This window comes from Drosophila albomicans, chromosome 3, assembly GCF_009650485.2.
Source record: "Drosophila albomicans strain 15112-1751.03 chromosome 3, ASM965048v2, whole genome shotgun sequence".
NCBI classification, from domain to species: Eukaryota; Metazoa; Arthropoda; class Insecta; order Diptera; family Drosophilidae; genus Drosophila; species Drosophila albomicans.
The window spans coordinates 36051688-36074264 of record NC_047629.2 but is presented as its reverse complement, the minus strand read 5'-3'; the positions used below and the strand labels follow the sequence as shown (position 1 = coordinate 36074264).

The window sequence follows — 22577 nt, the reverse complement described above, 5'->3', positions numbered from 1 at the left end:
ATATATTTAAAAATATAAATATAAATTATACTTTAACAAAATGTGTAGCATACTATATTTGAATTGTGTTGTAAAAATAACAAAATGTTTATATAATTATCAAAAACAATAACAAACAAGCACTCGGCACAGTTGCAGCATTAACTATAAACAATAGTAAAAGGAAAACAATGAATCTGCTAACAAGGGAATAATAGTAATTACACATAATTGTAATAATGAATTAATAAGCAAACCTCCAAAACAGTCGAAACACTTCGGACAACACAAACCGTGAATACATATAGTCTATTTTGTTAAAAACAAAATAAATATATAAGTATATATTATATTAAATTAAATTATATACATACATAAAACAACAACAACTTGTGCACTTGTGTTCGTAGTTTGTGTTTCAACCGCAACCACAACAACAACAACTGAAATAAAATAGTAAATCAAAAACATCAAATTGTCAATTTTTATAGTTACGAATTGCATAGATTGGAGAATTAGAGCTACATACATAGTGCATATATTTTTATATTTATCTATTTTTTATTTTGGCATGTTATCTGTTTTTTGTGTTAACTTAAATCTTGAGTATTGTTTTACTATCTCCAAGATTTCTGATTGAAACTCTTAGGATCTGCATATTTATTTTAAAGCATGTTATCTTCGCTTTTGTATTTTTTTTTTTTCATTTCTATTCTTTAAGGTTCTTCTACACTTTTTTACACATTCCAAATACTATCCATAAAAAGCATAATCTGAAAGGTAATCATCACATATGTAATATAATTTACAAACAGCCTTGACATTGTAGATAAGACACCCAACACTCTACACTCTCTCTCCACCGACTCTCCACGCTCTACTCGCTCGCTTCCCCATTCCAGGTGTTGCGGGGGGAATGTTTACTATTCCAGCGAGTGCAAGGTGAAGCGAGACGATGCCGGTCGCTGGATTTCTATTCCATTTCGTTTGTTCAGTGCTCAGTTTCGCTTTGGACGTCGTTACGCGCGGTTCATTGATATTGAGAGGCGCGCGAGATCGGCTCCAACAAGTCCCGTTACCTGTTAATCATTGCTTGCCCTACGCACAGCGAGAAATTGTAAATACATTAATCAGGAAGTGCGACGCTCAAAATATCATGATGTCCAAGCGATTGTTGAGTGAGTATAATAATAACTATATAAAAATAATCTATATCACATACATATAAAAAGTGTCTATATAAAATGAAATGCATATAAAAGAGGTGTGTATCTAAACAGATGTTTGCTATATGACTTTGTTTACCAAAGAATTTCATTTTATAAATATAAACAAGTCCACAGCTAGTTCTTTGTTTTGTATTATTTTCTTGTCTGCTAAGATTTACTTTCATTTTAAATATTATTTATAGAAGATTTGATATAGGTCATAAACAGTAATATTTTATTAGTGCAAAGTATTCTTAGTTTTATAAAGTTCTGACGTCAATTGCAATAATTATCAATGATATTTCTAAATGATGTTGTCTTCTTATCAATAAACATAATTTTTTATTTTTTTGTATATATATTTATTTTATATATTTATTATATTCGTTTAATTCGAATATTCTAATTTCTGTTAAATTGAAATGAAAATGTCTAGGGAATATGGGAATAAAAGAAAGTAATATTCTAAGTTTTTATTGATATATTGAGAAAAACAAGAAAACAAACATTACAAAGATTCTAAGTGCGTCCATTAAACTAATATTGAAATGTGATTTCAATTCGCTCGTTTACTTAGAAAGTGAGTTCTTAAGCGTTAAGTACACCTAATGAAAATGTTTGTCGGCCTTCCTCCACTCTCAGTGGCATTGACCGCTGCAAACTCGAACTGCGCACATAAATCCGGAACGTGATCAGCTGGTCGACACCCAAATACCCTACAACTACTGGAGGTCTAATCACGCCGCCCGGCGTGGACCGTTGACTGTTAGATTGATAAGCGGAGCGGGTGCTGATAATTAGACAGGTGCTGTCAAGTGTTGTTGTTTGCCCAGAGATTATAGAGTTGTATAATTTGTTGTTGTTTTGGAGTGGTGCCGACTACTGGGGGTATTGCTTATCAAGTGGTCTTATCAAAGGAGGCTACAAAGAAAAGTGTGGCATGTTCATGGCATTAAACCTACCAACATTAAAAATAGAAATGTTTCCGACACCTCTTGAACTAAAGTTAATTTAAAGATTTAATGAACCACCATTTAAGGAAACAATATTTATTATGCGCATTAAACGAAAATTAATTGAGTGCAATTACACTACATTGTTACCGTACCTGTTATTCATGGGGCTAGGCGCTATGATATACTATATGCAGTATGCGATATAGATATAGGAAACTGCGTCATTTAAATGTTGCGCTGTGCCTCGGTTTCAATTTACTTTGTGGTTCTTTCAAGCGACCCACACTCACACTCACACTTTTCCATTTCAATTTACATTCCCAACTGTCCCACCGTCTTTCCGTCCGTCCGTCCGTCTGTCTGTCTATCTGGTCACGTGTTCCGGTGTCTGTGGCACAGACAAGTCGCGAGATTATTTGAAATAATCGCGAATCGCATAAATATTAACTACTCTCACACTTGACCTACCTGAAATGGTTGAAAGTATTTATTTTTCAACGTGGGAATAATGGCAAATGTATTTTGGAAGCACTCGTTAATGTGTTTGTTCAGATTATACTAAATATTTCCATTGTTGTATTCCTTATCACCAGATAACTTTAATTTCCTGATTACGAAAAGATAAGTTTGCGCAATGTGGGGTTATGGTTGCTAAGGAATAAATAAAGTTAAGTACAATAAACTTTACGAACCTCAACTCGTTATCCCGATAAACTTAAATTCATGAGTGGTTTAATAAAAGTTTTTTTATACCCGCTACACATAGGGTTAAAGGGTATTATAACTGTCCGCCTGTCCGCATGAACACCTAGAGATCACTCGTTATGTTTGCAGGCAGATCAAGTTTGTTTCAAATTTGTTCTACTTATACAGATGTAATTACAGAAAAACAATGTAAGAAACCATATAATATATATAGTATATTAACTTCATAGAACTAAGAGGTATTTATCAAATATGCCATAAAACATACGTTTCACTTAAAGTATAATAATTTCAGGGATTAGTAAAGTAGTTTACCCGGTAATCGTTTTATTCTTAACATCGTATGTTCATTTATTTAATTTTATCTGTTTCCTGTTATTGTTATAATTATTGTATTATAAGTACTTCGTTTGACGTATTCTCTTTCTATTCTCACTTCAGCCCACACAGGACGCGCCTTGAGCCGAGCCAGCTCAACGTTGCACTCGAAGGTGGCGCCAGCTGAGATGACTCAGGTGCACACTGAGATGCCCGAGTGTAGTCATCAGCCGGCATCATACGATGGTCCAAGCTACGAGCGGATTCTGGAGACGCGCAAAACTCACTTGACCCCTAATATGTTGGCGCACTTTAAGAAACCTTTGGTCATCCACACTGGACACATGCAATGGTTGTATGATCACGAGGGTCGTCGCTATCTGGACATGTTTGGAGGCATTGTGACTGTGTCCGTGGGACATTGTCATCCGTAAGTAGATAACGTTAGGAACAATTTATTACATTTTGTTTAATTAAAACTGAGTCTCCTCCATACGACTGTTTTAAATACTTTAATCTCAGAAACTTTTTGATTATAAATTCTTTGATAAAACTACTTCTAAACCATATTTAACCCTCAATTATTTTTTACCCTACTAATTCTCACCTCCTCCACAGAAAAGTAAATCAAGCTCTAGCGGAGCAGACGGCCAAATTATGGCACACAACAAACATTTACATGCATCCGAAGATACACGAGTATGCGGAGCGTTTGGTGGCCAAGTTTCCGGGTAACCTCAAGTCCGTGTGCTTTGTCAACTCCGGTTCCGAGGCAAATGATCTGGCCATGCTGTTAGCTCGTCTTCACACCGGCAACCAGGACATCTTGACCTTCCGCAATGCCTATCACGGCATGTCGCCCTACACGATGGGACTCACAGCACACTCCACTTGGCGTTATCCTCTCCCGGGTGTCAACAGTGGCGTACTGCATGTGATGAACCCGGATCCATATCAGGGCATCTGGGGTGGAGCCGCTTGCCGGGATTCTCCCGTTCAGACCACTCGCAGCTGCAATTGCCCGCCCTCGGGTTGCCAGGCAGGATCGGAGTACTATAACGAGCTGGAGCAGAATTTCAAGTACTCGCTGCCACGGGGCAAAGTGGCTGCCATGTTCGCCGAGTCCATTCAAGGCGTCGGTGGCACTGTTCAGTATCCCAAGGGTTATCTGAAGAAGGCAGCAGACTTGGTGCGCGCCAATGGTGGCATCTTTGTGGCCGACGAGGTTCAGACTGGCTTCGGACGCACTGGCGAACATTTCTGGGGCTTCGAGGGGCATGATTACATACCCGACATTGTCACAATGGCCAAGGGCATTGGCAACGGTTTCCCGCTAGCTGCTGTGGTCACAACTCCTGAGATTGCTGCCTGCTTGGGCCAAGCCTTGCACTTCAATACCTATGGTGGCAATCCCATGGCCAGCGCCGTCGGAATCGCTGTGCTTGATGTGATTGAGGAAGAGAAACTGCAGCGCAATTCCCTTGATGTGGGCACCTATTTCCTTAATAGCCTCGCTGAGTTGCAACAGCGCTACGAGCTCATTGGCGATGTGCGTGGCAAAGGATTGATGATTGGCGTAGAACTGGTTGCAGATCGGGAGACGCGTGCACCGCTGGCGACGCCACATGTCCTCGAGATCTGGGAGACCTGCAAGGATCTGGGTGTGCTCTTCGGACGCGGAGGTCTGCACGGCAATGTAAGTTTAAGTATTATTTATGTTTGTTAAACTTAGAAAGGAAAATACTAATAACTAGTGAAGGAATATTAATTTAACAGACGGAAAAAATTCAGAGATCTCCTTCGTCTTATAGGACTGAATTAACAATTCAAAGTATAAACACTTAAATTTTCTTACACTTAAAACCTTTATAAAAGCCTCCTGGCTCAATTTTTTGATACAACATAGTTTTCGCAGCTTAGTTGTAATAAAGACCCATTTCCTTAACTTTCCATACTTTAAGTAGGAATTTCTAGCTATTTGAAATCGCTTACTAAAAGTCGGCTGGATAAAAATATTTTTGATATGTCTGTTTGTCTGTCCATTTGTAGATTATAGAATATTGATGCTTTGGGATACTTTTTGTTTTATGCGTAGATTAAGTTTTAATTCGAATTTATCCACCTAAGGACTTGCTGCATAAAAATAAGCTTGCAAAAAATAACTTGGGTGCACACACTAAAGCATATATTCCAAATAATTCCTACACATTTCATTACAATTGGGAAGAAAGTACTTTATAAATTTGAAGGATAAGTTAGAATTAATTTTTTTTTCTTGCATGTGGTTTTCATCGTCTCATACTTGAAGCATGCAATCTCTATCTTTTTCCAAGCTACTAAAACTTAACTCGCAATTTCCTCCAAACATATTTCCATTTCTCTGTCTTTTCCTTGCGCCATTCATCGACTGAAACCGAATCTTTTACAGGTGCTACGCATTAAGCCTCCCATGTGTATTACCCGGGCCGATGTCAAGTTTGCTGTGGATGTGCTCGGTCGAGCTATAGCGGATACATTGGCCAAACAGAAATGAATTAAGCCAATTGGCCAGAACAAATAGATATGCTTACCAAAGCCAGAAATTGTCCAATTATTATGCATTTATAGTTATACTAATAAAGAGAAATTAAAGACTATTCGAAGAATTTAATAATTAGCAACTAAATGGAAAGCGTTTTAGGATATTTGTGTAAGATCATGTGAAGTGAAATAACTTGGAGTATGATTCCTATTTTTAATCATAAAATTATTTCCTTTACACACATCATCTTTATACCATGCTCTAATACTACCTTCTACACACTTTTTGGGGTATTCTAACTCCTCATGTTCATATGCAAGTTATCTAACTACAAGTATGTATTGTAATATTACAAATGTATATAGGGTTATCAATAATATTTAATTAATATTTCCTTTTCTTTAATTTCCCAACAGATTATTAACTTTAGACCTCCCTTATGCATCAGCTATGACGATGTGGATTTTACCTTGAATATTTTGGATACCGTTTTCCGGCAACACATGAACAAAAGACACCGCAGTTGGCGCACTGGCCCAAAATTTAGAGGCTTCTATTAGCATTTCAAATATCAATTGAAATTGTAGAGTAGTGTAAGGTATATATTATTTATTTCTTAAACATAACTCGAATTTATTGAGCACAATTTGGAGTTCAGAGAGCACAATTAGAATCTAAGAGCAAACTGTGAGCATTTAACATAACATTCCAATGACAATTGAGCGAGGTATATATATATATAACTTAAGTGTAATTGATTTATATAATTGTATATGTATATATTTATATTTTAGGCACAGCATTTTCATTAAAAGTTTAATAATTTGCGACAATTTCATTTGGTATCTTTTCCATTTTGAATTTCAACATTAACACTACACTAAAAATAATTTAATTACACTAATCGAAGATCTAATCAAATATTCAACACACAATTCCAATTCGAATTAGCAGACTGCAGCTTTAGTGGCAGCCATTGGTCAGGTAGTCAAGGATGATATCTCCTCCTCCTCATCCTCATCCTCCTCATGCTATACTTGTATATCGATGGGTTTGCCATCATTACTGTAATCCGATTCCAACAGGGTTTCCGACAGCTCTTTGCGTGCTTTTTGGACAACCCAAAACATTAGCGCAACGCCACAAATGACCTAATTGATAAGACGTATAGAAAAATATCACAATTTAGAAAAGTTCAAGTAATTGATGATAGTTTAGTAAAAATATTCAAAAAGGCACATAATTCAAGAATTAAAATATGTTGCCTACTTTTAGGTATTTGCATAATAAGGAAAATCATAAGAAAACAATAGACTAAGTTTAAAAGCAAATAGTTAAAAAAAACATATTCAATATTAATTAATAAACATATTTTAAGCAGAACTAAATTACACGAACAACGAACATAAAGTACCTAACTATACCAAATTAATGGTAAAAGCCTTTGCATTTAATGTTTTAATAGTAACATAAAAAAGAATTGCATACTTTCAGGCAGCTGCTATAAACGCAAACGCTGAACTAATTTTATAGCAAGAACGAGACAGCAATAGTTATGTGCACCTTTAACCTAATGCAAATTTGTAAATTGCGGGAACGAATTTAACTGATGCAGAAAGTTTCCATGTTAATTTGTAAATAAATAGCTTCATCACAAATTGTCTTGAATTATATTCAAATTTTTATTGAAATTATTAGCCAATCCAAAGGTGACTCGTGTCATAAATCAGCAATTTCTCATTGACATTAAAGCTAGAAAATATAATATATCATAGCAGTCAAAAACTAAACAGTGCACTTTTGTGCAATGAAGGAAAAGACCGGAAATATTGCAAAGTTAATGTAACACGCAAGGCAAAGCAGAAAGTCGTCAACTCAAACTCAAACCGGGCACAGAAAATCAATAAAGAAAAGCAAATTGTTAGGCAAGCTGCACAATAGTTATAGGGCAGACTTAACGGGTAATTTAAAAGGCAAACATCGCACATTCATACTTCTACTACTTATATGTACATGCTTATTATCAAGTTGGGCAAACGAAACTCACCTCGAACACGAAGCTAATGTAGCCCGTCAATTTGGTATCGTTGTCATTGAGCACCTCGTGCATGGAGCGCAGCGTGGAGCCCAGATAAACATTGATCGTCTGGGCAGGCAGCAGACCCAGAAATGTGGCCAGATGATAGTCCCGTGCTTTTATCGAGCTGATCTGTAAAGATGAAATAAGGTTAAAGTGTAAATTGAGGGCAGTTAAAAAAAGAATTTGTTATGAAATCAGGTGGTAACATGTTATAAGATTATCTCAATAATACAGTCATTTCTTTTCATGTCTAACTCGCTAAAGACGACATTTTCTAGTATTCCTCAAAGTACCACTGAATACAATCAGACACACCATCAAATATAATAGTGTCATCAAAATAATGAATGAACGTGACTGTTAAAAGTAACTGCGAAATTCAGTCATCACTTTTCATGTATATCTTTATAAAGCAGTAATTACTTTCCAAGCTCAAATACTTTTCGTTGGCCATCAAAACCAGTTTGCACAAATTTCAAGTTCAATATTTCATTAGTCTTTCAGCTGTGTTATTATGTTATTGTACCCTGCAGCAAAGAGTAGGGTATATAAGATACTTGAGAGAGCTGAGTAGCTTCAAGTATTTAAAAGCACTCCTAATAGCTTGGAGTTACTTCTGAGAAACTTGTAGAGCACCATTCGGAAGTTAAGAGTATTTTAAAGATCAATGATTTTAAGTTCCTTCTGTTAAAGTTTTTTAGCAATTTCAAACAATTCCATTTCAAATGTTCCTTAACGTTTACAGGGTGTTTCCTGGCATTTCAAATCAATTTCCGAAGGTTTCCCCACAACAAGCGTAAACGTGACTAATTCCGAAACTGATTTGTCACTCTATACTTAACAGGGTCACAGTTTGTAATGTAACAATCTGATTAACTTAGTCGAACAAACTGATTAATTGACGTAATTTCAACGAGCTTACTTAAGGCAGGCAGAAAGAGGGGAGGTGAGTAAATGGAAACGTATTCCAAATGTGTAAATAAACGAAAAGGTACACAAAACTTGCCTCACACCGACTGCAAACAGACAATTTCATGCCATACATGAATATATATATTCAGTATATATAGTATACAGCAATATCAATTGTGAATGAGCAAATACTTCGGCATATGGACGGTCACAGATGTCTATAGATAGACATAAGACTGGGGTAGAGTCCCCGATTCCCCTGACTGATAGTCGCAAGTCGAAAGTAATCAACATTTTAGAAGGCTGTCTCGCAACACTTAAAAGCTTTAAAGGTTCAAGAAACTGAAGCGAGGCGCCAATGCAAGAGATAAAAATAATATTCCATTTTGCTGATATTCAAAACAAAAACATATACTGAGATCAAATATCGAAATTCTTTGTTTAAATTCAACAATTATAACATATCGATTCTGGTTAGATTTCGATAATAAAATAAACATCATTAATAGTACTTTTAATTTTATCTTTCATATTAATTATTCCATTAATTTTTGTATTATTTATGTATATCAATTTGTTCAACAGAACAAGTATTTTTATTGTTTTGTTGTTCAGAACGATAAACATTTTTTTTTAATGTTTTTTGGGCATTTACTCAAATGGGATTTAGCTCTATGGGTAATTTCCAATATTATGAGATATATATAAGATAATTTAATTGCTTCAAACTTACTCCAAAAATGACGTTCTGTAGTCCAAATGGAATCGGCGTCAGCCTTGTGAAGAGCACCACTCGAAATGCCTTAGGTCCAGATATAACTCGCAGTATTGCGCGTCCAGTCTCATTTTTAATCAATCTAAAAATAGTATCAAACAAACAAACAACAAAAAAAACAATTAAAAAGTACAAAAATAAATCAAGAATTACATATAAAGAAAACCATGTTGCATAGAATGAATGAAGAAATTTGGGATTTCCTCTCTTCAATAGAAATGAACTGTTTTCGTTTAACTTGCTATTCCTATTCAATCTAAACATGTTGGTTTAACCACATTTTTATCTCGATTCCACAGCTGCTTCAATCAGCTACTGAAGCAGCTTTCAACTTGGCCTTAAACCGGACATTCATTTCACTTGCTACTTTGAAGCCTGCTTCGATTAAATGTCATATCCATAACGCCTAACAAGTTGCATGCCACTTTCCAACCAGTTCACGGTTGCATGAAGTTTACTTTATTGAGAAACTATTAATAATTATAATTTAATATGATTTGCTATTCATACCATGCAACTATGTCAGCAAAGCATGAAGAAAGAAGAAAAACTATCGATAGTAACCAGACAAACTACGTTTATTAAATTACAATAAAAATAAAAATAACAGTAGAAAGGCGACAATGAAAAATGAAAAGATAAAATAAAAAACGAATAACAAGTTTTATGTACATATATAGTAATTACTTAAACATGTTAAATAAAAGCAATTTTATCGTTTACTATCGATTGTTTAGCGCCTTTTAAATGGACTTATCGTGTCAACGATATTTATCTACCTACATAATTATCTTGATGCACGAATGCGTTTCACGGTGTCTTCTTAGCCAGGCGCCTATAATTGAACCATTAATATGTTTATCAGAGTTAATCATGGTTCAATTAGAGTCAATCAAGCGTTGTGACAAGCAGTAAACCAGTTTATTGGTTGACCTACACCCAAATTACCTAAATGTTGGGCATGTATCGTAATTTAGTGGAGTCGACAGTAATTTATGGTAATTTGTTAGTCATTTGTTTGATTTGCTGATAGTTTTTTTTGTTTTTTTCCCCCACAATAAATCTCAATTGAGTGTCAAAAAAGTTATTGAACTCTGGGGAAACAAGAAACCATTAGCGATTTCATGTTTGGTTTCGTTACGCTTCTTTCTCATTTCCTCGAGTGTCGCAGATTGTCAACAAGTATTAATTGAGGTATTGCAATTGTTTCAACAATTGTTGAAATGCAGCGCAGAAAATAATATAGAGGTAGTTACTACTAGTAATGTTATATTTATAGCGTCTTTTTTATTGCCTGATAAAGCACAAAAAAACGTTTCGCATGAGCAAAAAAATATAAAAAAAAACATTTGCTACTTGATAAGAGCAAAATAATTGAAAAGTCCTATTGATTGTTTTTTGTGAGCTTAAACAGAAAGTTTGTTTTATGATCTTGTTACGTTTTGAGTTGAAATTGTAAAACTGTTTTTAGAAGAATTCAATACAAAATGGGGCGCTACCAGCTTGCCAATCTCTTAATACTCTAATTTAATGCATATTGATAACAGTTCAGTTAGACATTTCCTTTTGAATGTGCTACTTTTTATCATGTAGTTTTTTACAATATATCGTCAAGAAATTCTTGTATGAATGATGAATGCTTTTTACATATTTTTGCCGCTTTAACAAAAAATAATTTACTTTGTTTCTCTTTCATTTGGCTTAACTTATATCTATAACTACTTTGTAATTGAATGACTTTTTATTTTTACAAATAATTATCTTTCACATAACAAAACACATCACAAAACATTGATTTTCAAGGCTTTGCTGATCTGACGATGACACAAGAATTTCACGCATTATGTTTCTGATATCGAACCTTATCACAAAATACTCGTTATCATTAAGCTCGCTTCTTAGCACCTCTGAACTATCTGCTGGCGAGGTCTACAAAAAAAAAAGGGAAAAACAAAACAAAAAATACATTTATAATAGCTGCGGGAACAAAATCACAATCAGTTGGCAAATCGTTCCATTCGCAGACAACCCGTGCGAAGTTGTTCCACATCACGAGCCACCGAGCTGCAATCCTCGGTGAGCAGCTCCACTTGATGCTGCTCCGTGATGTGAATGCTGTCGGCAAGCACACAGTAAATGCCACGGAACTCGGGATAAGCCTGATGGCAAGTTTGCGGTATGCAAATGGACAACTGGAAGGCAAGGACGTTGCCCGGTTTCAAAGGATAATCGAGGAGTTGTTCGCTACTCTCCTGCAGATCCAGCCCAACATGCTTGATCGATGAGGGAAAACAAGTGAAGCCAGCAGCTGCCTTCTGGAGTTCCTTGGACTTCTTAATTGTAGAAGGCAACACTCCAAGAAGCATCAACTGTTCTCCCAGCAGCGTCAAGTATACGACGTGTAGTTCACGTGGCGTATGCACAATATTTTCTCTTTTGCCACATAAATAGAACAACTTATCACGTATGCCCAGCAGCATGTTGTAGATGACTTTCTGGGGTGGCGTAAAGCGGCCACTGATTGGCCACGTTCTGGCCAAGATGCCGCAATAGCCGGCATATTGACACGCTGCATTCATCAGCCACAATTGTCCCGATCCCTTGTAGCATTTGGGCTCAAAGGGCAGCGGCTGATGGGCAAATTGCAACTGACATTTGTAGGCAAACAAAGCACGCATCTGCTCCATCGACTGACGTGGCGCATGCTCCGCAATGAGTTGCTGCATGGATTGGGCTGCAATTCGATGACTACGTCTTATTACTTCCATTTCTTGAGGTGTCTTGAAACTTCGTGCATACTCCAGCAACTGACGTGGGCAATCGATGGGCAGACGCAGCTGCTCAGACAGCTCCTGGATATATTTGCTTAGAGCAGTTTTCTCCAAGCTAAACCACAGCTTGACACTCGAATGATTGCACCGCCGGCAGAGCAATTGCTTCAGTTGAGGCAGCGTCAGCAGCTGATCGACTTGGTAACGCTGGCAGGCAATCTCGGCCAACTTGTCATCCAGCTGTTGCTCACGTCGCGGTTCACACAGCACTGTGTGCAGCACCATTTTACGATTGCGTAGCACGACTAGCAGCATACCCGGCACCAGGCAATCGCAGAGATGCAAAAACTCGCTGCGCTGTCGAAAGTGAAAACCCGGTGTGAGTTCAGCTCCAGCTAGGATTAGCACATGAGTGTGCCCACACTTTCTGTCTTTTTCCCTGCTCAGAAACTCCATGACAGAGGAACGATGCTTGCTAATCTCCGTTGGCACCAGCGCCTCTACCACATCGGGATCTCCCTTGAGGTACTCGCTTAGCGAACATTTCAAGCCCGCATCTTTTGGTTGTCGTTGTCTCAACTCTGGTATGGACAATGCTTGGCATTCCTTTATAAAATCTGATCTGGGCAACGTTGATGGGGCTGCTTGCAGCACTCTTGAACTAATCTCCACACAGATTGGAGTAGGAATAGAACTCTGCGACGGTTTAAAACTCTTCAATTTGGTTATTACGCGCAACATAATGGCATCGAATAAAAATAATGTTTAATAAAATCTGTAAAACTATTACAACATTTCTCTAAATGACAATTGTATAAAATGACACTTCAAAATCTGATTCATCTTTTCTAAAATGGGAAGCTTAAAAGTTTGGATGATTATAGAACTGTGCTGGGACAGAACGGGTTTTTAATCAGCAGTTTCAGCAAGTTTCCCTTTTTAGCAAAAAGCTCGTATATTATCTTAAACGTTCGCTACAAAAAATTTAATAATTGCACAATTAGAACAAAATTTAAAACATTCAACTTAAAACAGAAACGGATCCAACTAGTTTGACCTACTGATTAATCTCAACAATAAACTTGTTGCGTGCGTAAATTTCGTGATTTCATCATTAATACCACTTAAATATTTAGCAAATGCTTTAATTGTAGAACCGCTAGTGAGGATACAATAGCATTAATAAAACGAAATAAGGAAAGCTTTATTTAATCTTCCTCCAAGAACTTTTATTGTTCAAGTAATCTTTACAATCTTTGTCAATATGCTTCCACTATAGCGACAATAAACTATATTATTGTAACTACTAGGGGAATTCTTATTTTCGATGTAATCTTGAGTGTAATCTAGATTAAAGATATCTAACTTGTGGGGAGTATAATTAGAAGACAAATAATAACTGGGTAAATAAGTAAGTCGAATTTTACGGTTCTTCGAAAAGTTAATTAATGTTATCAGATCATTATAGTATCATTATTATCAGGAAATTGTAATCTAGATTATAGATTTCACCGGTCAAGTTAAAAAATAGTAACTTATGAATAAGATTAATTATAAGATTAATTATAATAATAATTATTAATTTTAAGTAATTATAAGATAAATGGCTACTAAATCGTTTTACGCATTTTTATCAATAAGTGGAACAATCAGTTAGTTCAACCACTGCCATTATCATCTTAAGATGTAATCTAGATTATGGATAACTTACTTGTGCACGGATATCCGATGCCGGAAGGCACGAATTGTGGCGTGTGCGATCGCAATGCCCGAGTTGGCGCCCAATATCACAATAAGCCAACCTCGCCAGCAGCCGAACAGGTAACCAGCAGTTATCAGCAGCACAAGATAGCCAACAACAATGGGGAAGCTGACGAGCGTAAAGAGTGCCATGAAGATGACAAAGATGAGCCAGGGATTCTGGGTCTCGATCCAGAAGAACAGCTCCTTGGCATAGTTGCGGGTGAGATAGCCGACAACTAGAACGAGACCCAGCAGGCAAATGGGCAACAAATAGCTGAGATACCAATTGCGCATGATAAACGCATGAATACGCACACAACACGAGTTGCGACGCAAATGATACGCGGATAAGGAGGAAGAGGAGGCGGAATTGTGCGAGTTGGAGCGATTTGTGCTGCGGCGCACACTGTTGGGATTATTGTTAATGAGAAATGCATCACATTCGCTGCTCTCCTCATTCGTGTTGGTCACACTGGTCGGTGTCGGCGGCAACGACAGCTTGGAACCATCATTCCCTTCCAGTGGAAGGTGTGTTGTTGTCATTAAGCTGCTTGTGCCGCTGTAGCTGTTGCTCTTGATCAGCTGTGGCGAAGCCAAGGGCGAACAGGAGGTGGAGGAGTTGCCGCTGCTGCTGTTCTCATTGTTCAGCTGGGGTGTTTTATATTTGTACATGTTGGTGTTGTTGTCATATCGAAAGCTGCTATTGTTGTTGCTGTAGTCAACGCTGGGCGTCATCGCTGCCGTTGCTGCTACTGTTACTGTTGTTGTTGTGGAGGCGTTCATTTTAAGCGCATAAATATTTGACGCCGTTTTACTGTTATGTATTTTGCCCTTCTCCCCTTCGTCTTTGCCTTCTTTCGCGTCTGGCGCTGCTTCTGCTTCTTCTTATTGGCAATTCGTTTTCTCTTTCACTTTGGCTGCATTGCTTTGTTTTTGGTGTTGTCATTTAAAAATTTCACTCGTTTTTTACACTGTGTGAATTTTGGATGTGTTTAAAAATAAATAGATAACAACGCCTTTCTCGTTAATAAATAGGCTGCCAACGGGAAGCTGCTGTTTGACACACTTTTTCATTTAGGAAAACGGCGCACTAATTTAATTCTATGCCGCCGTTCGTTCGTTTAATTTAATTAACTTTTGAATTCACAAATATTTCTATCACTTTTGTAATTTGTTGCTGTATTCGAAGGCTTCACTTTAATAATTTGTAGACGCGCATTTACATATTGTTTTCAATATTTACGAAAATTTTGTTGTTAAAAGTACATAAAGCGCCGTCGCGTCGTCAACACGCTCCGCTCTCGATGAAAAACGAAATCAAACTAAAAGCTGCAGTGTGACCGCAAGCTATGAATGCCAAAATGCGTACACAACAAATGCGAAAAAACAGCTTTGGTAGCTAAACTGTACTACGACGACTTTTGCATGCTCTTTAAAATGAACAATGTACCTAATAAATATTTTAAACTTTATTTATTTTGTTAGTAACAGATAACAAGTTTTATTAAAACATGGAAAATGAAAAGATTTTTGTCTAAGTAAATACTTAATTAAAGAATTTTGAACAACTAAGTAATTGCTATTATTTTAGTCCAATTCTTGATCGGTAGGCAGCTTTTTAGAGCTTCGGGAAACAGTGCTTATACTGGACGCATCCTGCAATAGCACCAGACGCACAAAGGCCAAATTCAGCAGGAAGGCCTGGCTGAGAAGTTCCCGCTGGTACCGCTCCACTTTGGAGTACATAGCGCGTAAGTTCGCGGGAAACTGCACTTGACTGCATAAATACAACTTCTCGTCGTGCTCCGGTTGCTCCTCCATATTGTAATGGGTACGCATCATGTTCAGAATGGTATCCTCCGAGGACACACGCTCAGTGCCCACCAAATGATTAAACAGACGTGCTGTGAGAAAACGCCTCAAATAAAAGAGATTTGATTTCGCATCATTTGGATTTGCGCGTGCCATCAACGCATAGCTCATCATGGCGGTAACTTGAGCCTTTTGAATGTTTACATTCTGCTGATCAATGCTACCCGGATTGCTGCTGGCCTGAGCCATTTGTGGATTCTCTAATATATAGCAGTCTGCTTCAGGGATTTGATGTGTCACATAGATGCAACGCCGTGCGAGCTCCGATAAATGTAGTTTCTTGTCATTGATCTCGTGATGTTGCCAGTGACTGAGCACACAGGGCGAATACTTGCTCTCTGGCAACTCTAGACGTGCCCAACTAACACTGGTCACACCGATGCGAACGCCGACGCTCGATGTGATTTGCTGCCGTTGATGCTCATCCATTGTGGGTGTTATGAATGGTGCTGTGCGTGATGGTTTCGCGGATTTACTGGCACGACTTGCGTGCGGCTCCAGCAGCAGGCTCTGGAAAAACTTTGTGGCCACCTTCAAGCCAAAGCCCTCCACATAGAATATATCGTTAAGCTGCGACATTGGTCCATTGCGGGCCTTCCAGTTTTGCAATTTGTTGGCGCGCGACTTAGTTATATCATAGCTAAAAGAAAAGTTTGTTTATATTAAGGTTTATTTAGTAAAACTTTACATTACCTTAGCAGCTGCTCAACGCTGTGTTTGTTAATGGCATCCAAGATTTTGGTGCGTTGCTCTTCTGTGAAAGGTGGCAGTTCAACAGGTTCCTCTGTATTTTTCACAATTTCCGTGGGTTGATTACTTAACTGACGCACACAAGTGCTTGTTAAAGCACGCAGAGCACTTTTTACATTCAGTGAGAGCATCTTTTATTTAATTTAGCACGCAAAAATGCATTACAATTACGCAAATGTTTGTTATTGCCGGCAGCACAGTGGGACCGTATATGAAAAGCGCCGAAATATACAGATAAACAGTGATATGTCAAGCAACAGCTGTGCTGCAATAACAGCAACCAGCTGATTGGCTAAAACAGCTGATTGCAGCATCAAAATAACCGAACTCTGGACGACGCATCAACTAATTAACCATTCATAAATACTAAAAGCGCACACAGACCAGACGTCATTATAAAATGCAGTTCTCGTGGATGAAACTGGCAATTTATTTGCTCACATTTCTCACATACGCATACTCGGGCTACGGATCAAGTACAATTGTTCATCTACGCGATGCAATCATTGCGGCCGAGGCAATTTTCGGTGACGTCTTCAAGAATTTCATTACAATTGTGCGCAAATTTCGTACCGTACACGAAGTCTTCGATGCGGCTGTTGAGGAAACTTGTGTGTTTCAATGCCCCATACCCGATGGCGGTGGCACGGGTAATTTTTGACGCAAATGTCTCTTTTGTATTATGTAAATGTGACGTGTATCTTGTTTTTCTAGCACCACGAGCCGTGCAGAATAAGTTCTATGTGCCCACCGCTGACGGTTGCGGTTCTTTGGGCTTGAGAATCAGCACAGAATACTTACCTGCCGCGGAAATGGAGACTTGCTGCAATGATCATGACATTTGTTATGATACCTGCAATAGCGATAAGGAGTTGTGTGATCTGGATTTCAAGCGTTGCCTTTACAAATACTGTGACAGTTATGAAAAGTCCATTGCCAGTGATTTGATGACCAAAGGATGCAAAGCAGCGGCCAAAATGCTTTTCACAGGCACCTTGACTCTCGGCTGTAAGGCGTATTTAGACTCGCAGCAACGTTCCTGCTACTGTGCGCCTAGCAAACCATCGAATTATAATGGAGGAAACAGATATGCCAATAGTAAAGAGAAGCAACAACGTCAGAAATACGGCTGGAAGGATCGTAATGAAATTTAGCATAGCCTCAAACAATCATATGCGTTATATGTTGTAGTTTGTAGATGTTTCGTGTTAGTATTTTCATACACTTTTGGTTGCCTCCCACTTGACGAATTTGATTAAATACCAAATACATATTTTACATTTCAAAACTCGAAGGATTTCATTTAAAATGTACTTGGCTGAAAACGTCAGTTATTTTTTTTTAGAACCAAGATATCGTTGCGACTGAGCTAAATGTCTATCGAACCATCGATAAATTGTTTGGCTTACATTTATCAACACTAATCGCGTATGTTTAGTGTAATTGTTGAGCACTAACACAAAACTTCACAAGCGCAGCAGCAGCAGCAGCAAAAAAAAAAATAGTAAAAGATTTTGCAATTTTTTTCGAGAAACTCAATAAATGTTGATGTAGCACATCGAGCACGCAGTGAAATAGCGCTTGCAAATGGGCTACGATGTGAATCGCTTTCAGGGCGAAGTGGACGAGGAGCTCACATGTCCCATATGTTCAGGAGTGCTGGAAGACCCGCTTCAGGTTTGCACAACAACTCCAATAACAACAAACATTTGTCGCTTGCTTCCAATTACAACATCTTCCAATACTCTCCCCTAGGCGGTTATGTGTGAGCATGCCTTCTGTCGTGGCTGCATCAATGAGTGGCTATCACGTCAGCCCACCTGTCCAGTGGATCGCAATGCATTGACCACATCCAATTTGAGAGCAGTGCCGCGCATATTGCGCAACTTGTTGTCCAGGTAAGTCACCATCGCCCACACGGCAAGTGCAAGTAGTCAGTGTTTATATTACTGAGATATCCGCATCCAAATTAGTGGAATAAATAGTGTAGAAGAGCTATAACGAGTGCAATTACACTAAACAGATCTTAAAATTTGTTCATGCGATATTAGGTTTCCCAAATTCGTATTCAAATTATGTTTGCTATTCGATTTACTTCGGTTAGAAATGCGACATTTTTAATTTCAAGAACAAACATAAATTGCTTGTAAGACTAAAAAGTAGTTTTCCAAGTTTTAGTAGCTCAAGCAAGTTTATGAGATCTTTGTGTTTACTACGATGGACAGTTACAACAGGCAAACGAATATGTTTATGTTTCACCAACTCGCAGCAATAGCTCGGATCGAATTTGCTTCGAATTTATTGTTCCATTTATTTGTTTTCGAGGGAGAAATGGTTCATTGTTACACTATAAAACAAACATAAAATTATTCTTAGTGCAAATCCGATTTCATTTAGTTGGAATGACCTTTTACCCAACGGTTATCGCGGATAATAAAGAAATATACTTTATTTCAGGTTGTCAATTACCTGCGACAATGCGCCATATGGCTGCACTGCGGTGCTCAAACTGGATGCCTACAACTCACATTTGGAAGAATGTGTGCACAATCCGAAGCGTCCGTTTCCCTGTGAAAAAGGCTGTGGCTTCGATATACCGAAGGACGAGCTCAAGGATCACAATTGTGTGCGCGAGCTGCGCACATTGATTGTGAAGCAAACGGAGCAAATGGGTCAGCTGAAAACGGAGCTAACTGATCAACAATTAACCATAAATGAATTGAAGCGCGAACTGCAGCTCTTTAAGGATTTTATGCGAGCAATGCGCGTCTCTAATCCGGCCATGCGTGCCATTGCTGATCAAATGGAACGGGACGAGGTGATACGCTGGAGTAGCGCCCTGGCCAGAGCGCGTGTTACACGCTGGGGCGGTATGATCTCGACTCCCGACGATGCACTACAGGTGAGTTGCTTTTAAGACCTGCAAACCCTTAAGATACTACAACTTCGTACCATTTCCCTTAGCTAATGATAAAGCGAGCGCTGTCGGAATCCGGTTGCCCTCCCCACATACTAGATAGCCTTATGGAGAACTGCCACGAACGACGCTGGCCCCGTGGCTTGAGTTCGCTGGAAACGCGACAGAATAACCGACGCATCTATGACAATTATATTTGCCGGCGCATACCAGGTGAGTGATCAATATGAAAACCCCAAACAATTGGTGTTTGACCAATCAAAGGCTTTGTCGTTGTAGGCAAACAGGCGGTGCTAGTGCTCAGCTGCGACAACGTCCACATGACTGAGGATGTTATGGTCGAGCCGGGACTGGTTATGATCTTTGCGCATGGCATCGAATAGCTATTCTGTGTATTCTGTGGAATAACCAAGAACAGCAGCTACAATTCAACTACATAATTAGCAATTTAATAACTATATAGATTGTACTATATCAAAAACAGTGCTCAGTTTTTGTTGTTTCCTTTTGACCTAATGCATAAGTCTTAACCACAATTGTCATATTTGCATCAGCATCATCGTTAGCATTAAGACAAAACTCGAAAAAGAACATCTCGAAATCTCCAGGGGAAAAACAAACCATTCAAGCGCCTCATAACAACTATCAAGTTGTAGCAAACTCATTATCTAAATTAAATTATATATTGTTTCGTATATATACAATAATGCATTCATATTCCATTTATACATTACACATAAAGATAGCAAAACATATTTTTTTAATTAAGAGATCTCAACAAACAGAATAACAAACAAATTTTGTTAATGTTCACTTTGAATTCTTTGGCGATACATAGAACTTTGTGTGTCTATTAATTAATTAATTATTTGTGTCTTTTTATTTAAGAAATTTACAACATTTACTTAATTATGGATTAAACTAAATGATTTTTAAGAGAGTATAAATGAGGAGCATTTTTATTCACTTCTAAAGGGAAGGACGATCTAAATTCATTTGTTATATTAAATAAATTATTTCACATATAGAGCCTTAACATACTTTTATTTACATTACTCATGCGGAAGTTATTCAGCTAAAAAATGCATAAAAAAAACAATGAAAATTTAAGAGACCGCTAATTATATTTTTTTTGTTCAACATTTGTAATTAAGTAATATCATTAAAAAGTTGATCTTTGTTAGCTGCAGAGTATTTTACTAAACGATTGTCAGCGAGCATTTCTCAGCAACAGCTGCGCAATCGCTTTAAAAAGTTCACTGGGTTGTGCCTAATCTCCTCATCGCCCCCACCACAAAACACACACACACACCTGAAGACAGAACAAACACTGTCAGGCAAACACATCACACACACATCCATGCCCATGCACAAATGCACGCCCAAAGCCAAGAGTTCTGGGCATCATCTGTTCCCGAAAAGGAAATTCAACAACAACGAAATGAAACTAGTTCCTGCATGAGCTTTGTGAGAAAACGACAAGAAACCGGTTACAAACATTTTGTGGACTTGTTTTTTTCCGCGATAATTATACAAAACAAATAACAAAAGAAAACAAAAAAAAAAATTGGTTAAAATTTGATTTTGTTTCTCTGCTTGTTTTGTTACATATGCCAAAAAATTTATTATCATACAGCCAAATCCGAACATTTAAATATTTATAAGCTCAATTAGCAGCTTAGCAGCCGCAGCTAGTAAAGCCATCAGCAAAAGGGGGCGCCCCCTGGCGTTTGAAAAGTGAGAGTTTAGATTTTGTGTGAGTGTGTGTGTGCTTTGGAATAAACCGCAAGCAGCCAGCACAGCTTCCAACAGTCGTTACTGGCGCTGCCTAGCTGACGGACGTGTTGTGCTCGTGTCTTCGATTAACGAACGAACGATCGAAAAACAATCAATAACGAAATGAATTTCTCAATTTGTATGCTAATCTTGGCCACCGTTTGCCTATCGGCGACGTTGACGTTAGCGGCGCCACAGCAGCTGTCTCAGCGCAATGAGAAGCAGGTTCAGGTTCAATTGCGTAAGTGTCATCAAATATTGTATATTAATATTTAGCGATTCCTATCGATCACTCAATTAATCTACACACAGCTTCCGAGGGTGTCACCATCGAAGAGGTTATTCTCGAGTCTAATCTCCACATCAAGCCCAAAACCAATCTGAATGTGAGACGCGTGCGTTCCGCGCTGGAAGAATCTCTCAATGGCATTTATGCCACTCACAAGCGTGTGAAACGTCAATTTTTCGGAAACCAACCCTTTGGGTTTAATGGTGGCATAAATGCAGGTACAAATGCCGGTGCTGGTGGCGCCAACTCTGGCGTTGATGTGGGGGTCGGTCCTAATGGCGGTAATGCCAATGCCAATGTCCAGCTGAATCCCTTCAATCAGCCGGGCCCGAATGGTTACAATCAGGAGCAGACTGCCTCAAATGGTGCGGCCAGCGGTCAATTTAACAATGGGTTCGGTCAAGGCTCCTCAGCGGCCATTGGACAGGCTCAAGGTTTCCTCTCCCAAGGCGGGGGTAACACTTTTGGTGCCCAGTCCGCAAGCACATCGACGCAATCGCAATTTGGTAACAACAACGCTGCTAGCGCCGGTCTAAGTCAAGTCTACCGTTTGCCCAATGGCCAGACCATCAATTTTGCCTCCAGCAACAATTTTGCCAACAATGGACTTAATAATGCCGGCAGCCACGGTTCATCTGTGTCTGTGAGCGGTTAAAGAGTTTAATCTTGTAATCATATTCAAAAAGTTAACAATTAAAATGCGCTTTAATCTATTTAACTGCAAATATTTATGAAAGCACTAGAAATCGTTATCAAAAATTTAAACTTGTCGCTAATCGCCATTTTGTACTCTTTAAATATATCGATAACTATCTTAAATTCGTTTTGATTTCATTGGTAAAGTCATCGATTTCGCGCTTAATCGTAATCGCCTCGGTCTTCAATTAACTATTTAATGCTGGCTGTCTATGAAAGCCCTAAAAAATTGATAAAATTTAAATTGTGCCCGACTTTAATAATTCTTCGCCTTTTTTCTGTAAGAATCCAGTTAATAATTAATAAACT

General features: G+C 38.2%; 7 protein-coding genes across 10 annotated transcripts; 4 read left to right on the top strand and 3 right to left on the bottom strand.

The window, feature by feature from the left end:
- The first annotated feature begins 981 nt into the window (after window positions 1–981).
- On the top strand, window positions 982–6247 carry LOC117570501 (alanine--glyoxylate aminotransferase 2, mitochondrial). 3 transcript variants are annotated; one of them, XM_034252197.2, is made up of 4 exons: window positions 982–1157; window positions 3290–3596; window positions 3785–4862; window positions 6104–6247. In XM_034252197.2, exons 1-4 carry the CDS (start codon window positions 1136–1138, stop codon window positions 6245–6247), a joined length of 1551 nt encoding a protein of 516 aa, XP_034108088.1. In that variant the 5' UTR covers window positions 982–1135. The 3 variants fall into 3 exon arrangements, with proteins under 3 accessions (XP_034108088.1, XP_034108089.1, XP_051861573.1); XM_034252198.2 differs by lacking the exon at window positions 6104–6247 and adding an exon at window positions 5595–5829 and having other exon boundaries at window positions 983–1157; XM_052005613.1 differs by lacking the exon at window positions 982–1157 and adding an exon at window positions 3152–3166.
- Window positions 6248–6690: 443 nt separating this feature from the next.
- On the bottom strand, window positions 6691–15290 carry LOC117570506 (transmembrane protein 64). The gene is made up of 4 exons (XM_034252202.2): window positions 13937–15290; window positions 9413–9536; window positions 7735–7896; window positions 6691–6838 (listed from the first exon to the last, which is right to left on the bottom strand). The coding sequence occupies exons 1-4, from the start codon at window positions 14749–14751 to the stop codon at window positions 6719–6721; spliced, it is 1221 nt and encodes a 406-aa protein (XP_034108093.2). The 5' UTR covers window positions 14752–15290; the 3' UTR covers window positions 6691–6718.
- LOC117570503 (xaa-Pro aminopeptidase 3) lies at window positions 11230–13048 on the bottom strand. The gene has a single exon (XM_034252200.2). It carries the CDS (start codon window positions 12964–12966, stop codon window positions 11452–11454), a length of 1515 nt encoding a protein of 504 aa, XP_034108091.1. The 5' UTR covers window positions 12967–13048; the 3' UTR covers window positions 11230–11451.
- Window positions 15291–15436: 146 nt separating the features above from the next.
- On the bottom strand, window positions 15437–16815 carry LOC117570505 (uncharacterized). The gene is made up of 2 exons (XM_034252201.2): window positions 16534–16815; window positions 15437–16480 (listed from the first exon to the last, which is right to left on the bottom strand). The coding sequence occupies exons 1-2, from the start codon at window positions 16719–16721 to the stop codon at window positions 15556–15558; spliced, it is 1113 nt and encodes a 370-aa protein (XP_034108092.1). The 5' UTR covers window positions 16722–16815; the 3' UTR covers window positions 15437–15555.
- Window positions 16816–16891: 76 nt separating this feature from the next.
- On the top strand, window positions 16892–17875 carry LOC117570509 (group XIIA secretory phospholipase A2). The gene is made up of 2 exons (XM_034252207.1): window positions 16892–17240; window positions 17305–17875. Exons 1-2 carry the CDS (start codon window positions 16991–16993, stop codon window positions 17742–17744), a joined length of 690 nt encoding a protein of 229 aa, XP_034108098.1. The 5' UTR covers window positions 16892–16990; the 3' UTR covers window positions 17745–17875.
- Window positions 17876–18028: 153 nt separating this feature from the next.
- LOC117570507 (E3 ubiquitin-protein ligase NRDP1) lies at window positions 18029–20379 on the top strand. Of its 2 annotated transcripts, none has more exons than XM_034252203.2 (5): window positions 18029–18267; window positions 18346–18488; window positions 19048–19492; window positions 19555–19720; window positions 19772–20379. In XM_034252203.2, the coding sequence occupies exons 1-5, from the start codon at window positions 18178–18180 to the stop codon at window positions 19888–19890; spliced, it is 963 nt and encodes a 320-aa protein (XP_034108094.1). In that variant the 5' UTR covers window positions 18029–18177; the 3' UTR covers window positions 19891–20379. The 2 variants fall into 2 exon arrangements, with proteins under 2 accessions (XP_034108094.1, XP_034108096.1); XM_034252205.2 differs by having other exon boundaries at window positions 18031–18267; window positions 19787–20363.
- A 775-nt stretch (window positions 20380–21154) lies between these two features.
- LOC117570508 (circumsporozoite protein) lies at window positions 21155–22558 on the top strand. Its single transcript, XM_034252206.2, has 2 exons — window positions 21155–21524; window positions 21596–22558. The coding sequence occupies exons 1-2, from the start codon at window positions 21407–21409 to the stop codon at window positions 22225–22227; spliced, it is 750 nt and encodes a 249-aa protein (XP_034108097.1). The 5' UTR covers window positions 21155–21406; the 3' UTR covers window positions 22228–22558.
- The last annotated feature ends 19 nt before the right edge of the window (window positions 22559–22577 follow it).

Excerpts from the sequence above, each read along its gene's own strand:
- LOC117570507 (XM_034252203.2), top strand. The coding sequence starts at position 18,178 with ATGGGCTACGATGTGAATCGCTTTCAGGGCGAAGTGGACGAGGAGCTC. Across the intron at positions 18,489-19,047 it reads TTGCGCAACTTGTTGTCCAG|GTTGTCAATTACCTGCGACA; the intron begins GTAAGTCACCAT and ends ACTTTATTTCAG. Across the intron at positions 19,721-19,771 it reads TATTTGCCGGCGCATACCAG|GCTTTGTCGTTGTAGGCAAA; the intron begins GTGAGTGATCAA and ends GACCAATCAAAG.
- LOC117570508 (XM_034252206.2), top strand. The coding sequence starts at position 21,407 with ATGAATTTCTCAATTTGTATGCTAATCTTGGCCACCGTTTGCCTATCG. Across the intron at positions 21,525-21,595 it reads GCAGGTTCAGGTTCAATTGC|CTTCCGAGGGTGTCACCATC; the intron begins GTAAGTGTCATC and ends ATCTACACACAG.
- LOC117570501 (XM_034252197.2), top strand. The coding sequence starts at position 1,136 with ATGATGTCCAAGCGATTGTTGA. Across the intron at positions 1,158-3,289 it reads GATGTCCAAGCGATTGTTGA|CCCACACAGGACGCGCCTTG; the intron begins GTGAGTATAATA and ends TTCTCACTTCAG. Across the intron at positions 4,863-6,103 it reads GCGGAGGTCTGCACGGCAAT|ATTATTAACTTTAGACCTCC; the intron begins GTAAGTTTAAGT and ends ATTTCCCAACAG.
- LOC117570509 (XM_034252207.1), top strand. The coding sequence starts at position 16,991 with ATGCAGTTCTCGTGGATGAAACTGGCAATTTATTTGCTCACATTTCTC. Across the intron at positions 17,241-17,304 it reads ACCCGATGGCGGTGGCACGG|CACCACGAGCCGTGCAGAAT; the intron begins GTAATTTTTGAC and ends TTGTTTTTCTAG.
- LOC117570506 (XM_034252202.2), bottom strand. The coding sequence starts at position 14,751 with ATGAACGCCTCCACAACAACAACAGTAACAGTAGCAGCAACGGCAGCG. Across the intron at positions 7,897-9,412 it reads TACAGAACGTCATTTTTGGA|ATCAGCTCGATAAAAGCACG; the intron begins GTAAGTTTGAAG and ends TCATCTTTACAG. Across the intron at positions 6,839-7,734 it reads ACATTAGCTTCGTGTTCGAG|GTCATTTGTGGCGTTGCGCT; the intron begins GTGAGTTTCGTT and ends CTTATCAATTAG.
- LOC117570503 (XM_034252200.2), bottom strand. The coding sequence starts at position 12,966 with ATGTTGCGCGTAATAACCAAATTGAAGAGTTTTAAACCGTCGCAGAGT.
- LOC117570505 (XM_034252201.2), bottom strand. The coding sequence starts at position 16,721 with ATGCTCTCACTGAATGTAAAAAGTGCTCTGCGTGCTTTAACAAGCACT. Across the intron at positions 16,481-16,533 it reads AGCGTTGAGCAGCTGCTAAG|CTATGATATAACTAAGTCGC; the intron begins GTAATGTAAAGT and ends CTTTTCTTTTAG.